This window comes from Nansenia antarctica, assembly GCF_963989245.1.
Source record: "Nansenia antarctica genome assembly, chromosome: 7".
Taxonomy (NCBI): Eukaryota; Metazoa; Chordata; class Actinopteri; order Argentiniformes; family Microstomatidae; genus Nansenia; species Nansenia antarctica.
This window is the reverse complement of record NC_137677.1, coordinates 46453626-46458852: the sequence shown is the minus strand read 5'-3', so window position 1 is coordinate 46458852 and position 5227 is coordinate 46453626. Positions and strand designations below refer to the sequence as shown.

General features: G+C 42.9%; 1 protein-coding gene across 1 annotated transcript; it reads right to left on the bottom strand.

The window, feature by feature from the left end:
• Positions 1 to 719: 719 nt before the first annotated feature.
• On the bottom strand, positions 720 to 4353 carry LOC308162660 (F-box only protein 47-like; the record flags this gene model as incomplete). The annotated part of the gene is made up of 10 exons (XM_080536804.1): positions 720 to 826; positions 1005 to 1164; positions 1314 to 1456; positions 2397 to 2537; positions 2728 to 2901; positions 3057 to 3165; positions 3251 to 3328; positions 3494 to 3570; positions 3826 to 3978; positions 4179 to 4353. 10 exons carry the CDS (start codon positions 4351 to 4353, stop codon positions 720 to 722), a joined length of 1317 nt encoding a protein of 438 aa, XP_080392930.1.
• Positions 4354 to 5227: the final 874 nt, after the last annotated feature.

The following is a 5227-nucleotide window of genomic DNA, read 5'->3' as shown; positions in this document are numbered from 1 at the left end:
TTGGTGTTGTATTTACAGTACATATCTGGTGCATGGTAGTTAAGTTGTTCCCTTCTACGCCAATTCCCCAGGTGTGATGTCAAGTTCTGCTGAGCAACTTACTGTGAACATGGACCATTGTGAACATGGTCACAGCATTGAATTCATTGGTAAAATCACTTAAGTGTGCTTTCAAATGTGGGCATGGCCTGTATATACTGTATGTATTCTGTTGAAAACAGTTCTACCTTCTCAAACATTTTCTCAATTGTATTTGTCACTGCTTGTTTTTTATGCCATGAAATATGCTGTGATATTTATTCATATTAAATCAGTCAGCTTCTGTATTGGCAAATGTGTTAAAATGGCATTTACTCAAGTCAATTTGCATTGTTTCTATTGCATTGTTTCTATTGTATCACCAAAAGGACTGACCACTTACGTAGCCTCAGAGACTTGCTTTAAACTTCTAATAAATGGTATATTGGTCTGTCTATTAACATAATTGACAATTCAGAATAAACTCTTTATACTGCAAATGTGTTTTTATATTTAATACAGAAACAACAGTATAATAAATACATAACCATAATACAATAGAAGAGTAGTTTACACAGACGTATACTGTAAATATATATATATATATATATAGATAGATATAGATGAATATATAAAAGACATAACAAAAAAAACTATAATTCTCAAAGATTACAATCAAAGACAGAACATCGATCTCGATCTCACTCTTTTGTGAGTAACATGTTGAGCATCACAGTGTGGAAGTGAGCACTGGCGTTGAGGAGGCTGCAGAAGCTCTGGAAGATCTCAAAGTCTTCTTGATGGTTATCTGTGACAAGATCGTTGACAGTTAGAAATCCGCATATGTCTACTTATTTTAACTGTTTTTCTATTAATGTGTTCCCAAATAATATGCCCTTAACTTTAAGATTATTTTAGTGCTACAAAGCTTGAAGGAATCTGGACCCTGATCTGATACGATAGTCTAAGTGCCTATAACAACTCACCAGCCGCCATAATCTCGTACATCTCCATGGCAACGTCTGAGAACATGTTTTCCACGGCCTGGATGTAGGACCACTTGTCAGCAGAGGAGGAGAACACCTCACACACCTGCTGCACCATCTTGACGGACCAGTTCATGGAGTACCCGTCCTTCTCACACACCTGAGAGGGGGAACCAGAAATGTCAGTAGCTCAGGCCGGTTCAGGCAGTACCTTCCGTTAAGTGGGCACAAAATGGGGGAAATGTGTCTCTTAGGTTAAAAGATACCGGAACCCTAGAGCAGATAATAAAGTTATTTAGCAGCAGTGACTGACCAGTACGAGGTACACAGTCGTGAGATCTCAAACAGGCGTCCATTGAGGGCCTTGCTGGCCAGCACGAGGGAGCACACGCTGTTCCCACACAGGAACAACAGACGAGCCACATTCTCCATGTGCCATGCCTGGGGGAGGACTGGAGGCCAACAGAACCAGCACAAAACAAAACAACTGTCATTCATACACACAGCATTCACACTTTACATTAACATTTTTGACATTTAGCAGACGCCTTTATCCAAAGAGACTTACAAGCGAAGTACATTTATCGCATGCCCGGTACACACATAAAGATAATCTGGCCGATTTTGGCCCGATTTCCCCCCTTCCGACCAAGGACAGCAAACGCCCGATTATCGGATGGCTCTAAAGATTATCCTACAAGATTATCCTGTGGTGTGAGGTGTGTTAAGAGTCAATTTCTCCCGACAATCTGCTCGGAAAATGGTCGGGCCGACGATCGTAAATATTAAACGTGTTCAATATTTACGATCAAAAGTCTTATTGTCTGTGGTCAAAACTGACAACTCCCAAGTCCTATTGTGACGTGGAATGGAATGTAGCCACTCAAGAAGCCAGCTGACTGACGCGTCTTCTTCTTTTCGTTCTTCTGCACTTTATTTTCCCTGTAGCACATGGCTGCCTCTACAGGTCAGTCAGGGTACTACTACCCTGTTCACGCGAGACTCCAGACTGTCGGAGGACAGATCTTTATGCATGTGGTTGTATATTGGAGCACACCACACACAATACGATCAAGACTGTTCAATCCATGATTTTTTATCTTAATGTGTGGGGTCCTTCTCAGATAATCAGAAAATCCTTATATGTGTACCAGGCTTAAGGTAAGTGAATCATCTATACATCAGTCATCATCACACATGATGGTGCACTCACCATTTGCTTAGTGAAATCTATAATCCTATGGTAATGGTACATACTGTACGTGTGGACTGACCAGACATACAGTATATACAGTATACAGACAAAAGAGTGTAAAAGGTTTGTCTACCATTCCTGGGTGTGTAAAATATAATCATTAAAAGCTGCCAAGTCCTCTGAGCTACTGCAGTTACCTATGAGCTCCTCCAGGATGGCCATTATGGTGTCGCTGGTCCAATCTTTGGCTTCCAGGTCGCTGTGTAGCAGGATGAGAGCCTTGGCCAGGTCCCACTGGGCCACCCCAGCACGCCGCTGCTCCTGCCAGTCTAGCGAACCTGGAAAGAACATTCCCTTACACTACACATACACTTTGCCTTGCAACTCTTGCCAACCAAAAAACAAGCATTTCATTTGTTATTATTAACATTAGAATTTCACCATGTAATTACTAACAAGTGATTTATATAAAAGTGCAACCAGTTTTTTAAAGGTAGAAACCGAGAAGGCCCATGTTGTCCCTCTCACCGTCTGGTAGCAGTGGTCCGTAGAGGATGAACAGCAGCCGGGCTTGGCTGACAATGGGCCAGGGTTTCAGGATGCGGGTCAGCCAGAACAGAGTGTCCTTGCTGTTCTTCCAGGGGTCCAACAGAACCTGTCTGCAGAACAGACGGATCTGTTGCTCCAACCACTGACATGAACCTGAGGGAGAAAAAAAGACATACGGATCACTCACGTCTCTCACACTCTTTCAATTAGCCTTTTTGTTTGTTTCTCTCTCTCTCTCTCTCTCTCTCTCTCTCTCTCTCTCTCTCTCTCTCTCTCTCTCTCTCTCTCTTATAGGGACAGACACTCACCTGGCTTTCCTGTGACCACTGACATGATTTTCCGGGGTAGATTTGTGAAGTCGCACAGGAAGTTGAAAACTCTGTGACACTCCATCTCATGCCAGCCGGCTATCAATGTCTGTCAGTCAAACATTAACCATCTCAATACAGGATTCAGCCTTTGATATTAAATTGTCTGATGTTCTTTGTAACTAGGCTCTCACCTGTAGAAACGCTCCATAGCTGGAGAGGCCTCGGCATTGCACTGATATAATGCACTCTTCCATCATGAAGCAAGGAACCTGAGTGGGAGGTAACAACTGTGTTAGTCTAAGTAAGGTTAACTAGAAAATAACAATCTATTCAATGTTGTCAACTGTTTGGTTTGTTTAGAAATGTGAGAATGTTTGTAGAGCACACACAGCTAAACATTGCCTCATCTGTCCTCCCTCACCTCTCTGTCTTACCTGTGAAAACTTGCTATATATGAACGTTAGCCTATCCTTTGTTGGCAGCGAGAGGGTACATCTCTTGAACAATAAACCTGAAACAATGAGCAAAAAAAACAAGAATGTAACATAGTGACTATATTTGCCAACCAGGACCACTTGCTTTCCTCATCGGAACCCCTATGAAAGGAGATAGAAATAATACTTTGGTCTATCTACCTGATAAAGAATTACAGCAGAAATAATGTGGCTCTGAATATTAGTTTATTATAAACATGTGTGTTCTTGGCCAACCAACTAAGTAAAATAAAGGTAAATTAATCAAATAAAGCTGTTGAGGAGCCTCTCACCCAGCGATGTGTAGTGTTCTAGTGAGGACACCTCGGTGGAGTGATGACACCCCTGTACGATGTTCCTCTTCCTCCAGGTCTGAGTGGAGACATAGCCCATGATGTGGCGACTGATGGCCTTGGACACCATGCTCAACACACTGATCTGCAACACTTTACCACAACAAACAATGAGGCAGGGAGAAACATCTCATTAATTCAGATGCACGTCATTGGAGCTATATATTTATGCAATTTAGTACCCTGCCCCTGGTAACGGCTTCAATCAGAATAGTTCAGCCTCATAGATATGTCTCATCTAAATAATCATAATTCACCCATCCTGAAAAATGTCCAAAGCAAACAGAACCCACCAGAGAGTCTGTCCAGGATCATCTCAAAGACCTCGGGGGCCAGCCATTCAAAGAAACAGTCGCTGGCCCGAACCTGACGACTCTGACTGCGGGTGGTCATGGTCCTGACGGGATACGGCCGGCGTCTGCGGTGATACTTGTGGGTCACCGTGAGTTTCCTTGTCACTTTCGCCATAATAACTGGAATACTGTCAAGCCTTTATTGTCCCACAGATAATCTAGAAGCGAAAGGAAATAGCTACTTAGTTAAACTTGGTGGTTAGCCACAAACTGAAAAGTTGCTAGCTAGAGTAAGTACACCGTAAGCCTTACCCAGCTGAGGAAATGGCACTTGTCAATAAACCTTTGAAATTGTTGCCTTACTGAGCTTTAAATGCTCCTTCACATGCTGTTATGTGTTCAGGTAAATATTGACACCACTGACATGAGACAATATAATAATAAACTATAATATATCTAAACTAAAGTCACAAACAGTTTTACCTCAGCCGGCGAGCCGCTATTGAGCTTGTGTGGTGCACAGTTCCTGCTCCCTCGCGAGGACACTCGCTGAACAACAAGGGGTGCGTTCGTAAATACGCTCTGGAAATCTGATCAGCACTCATGGAATGCCTGTTGTCCAATCAAATTACTTGGTCCCTTTATGACGTTGAACTGTTTAAATACTGGAGAGGTATGGATTAAACACTGATCTGGAGAGGTATGGAGCTCTGTGGGACACTGTTTAAACACTGATCTGGAGAGGTATGGAGCTCTGTGAGACACTGTTTAAACACTGATCTGGAGAGGTATGGAGCTCTGTGGGACACTGTTTAAATACTGGAGAGGTATGGAGCTCTGTGGAACACTGGTTAAACACTGGAGAGGTATGGAGCTCTGTGGAACACTGTTTAAACATTGGAGAGGTATGGAGCTCTGTGGAACACTGTTTAAACACTGGAGAGGTATGGAGAGTGGGCGGAGCTTAAGTCAAAGTGGGCGGAGCTTAAGTAAACGTGGGCGGAGCTTAAGTCAAAGTGGGCGGAGCTTGTGTCAAAGTGTCGTTGTCT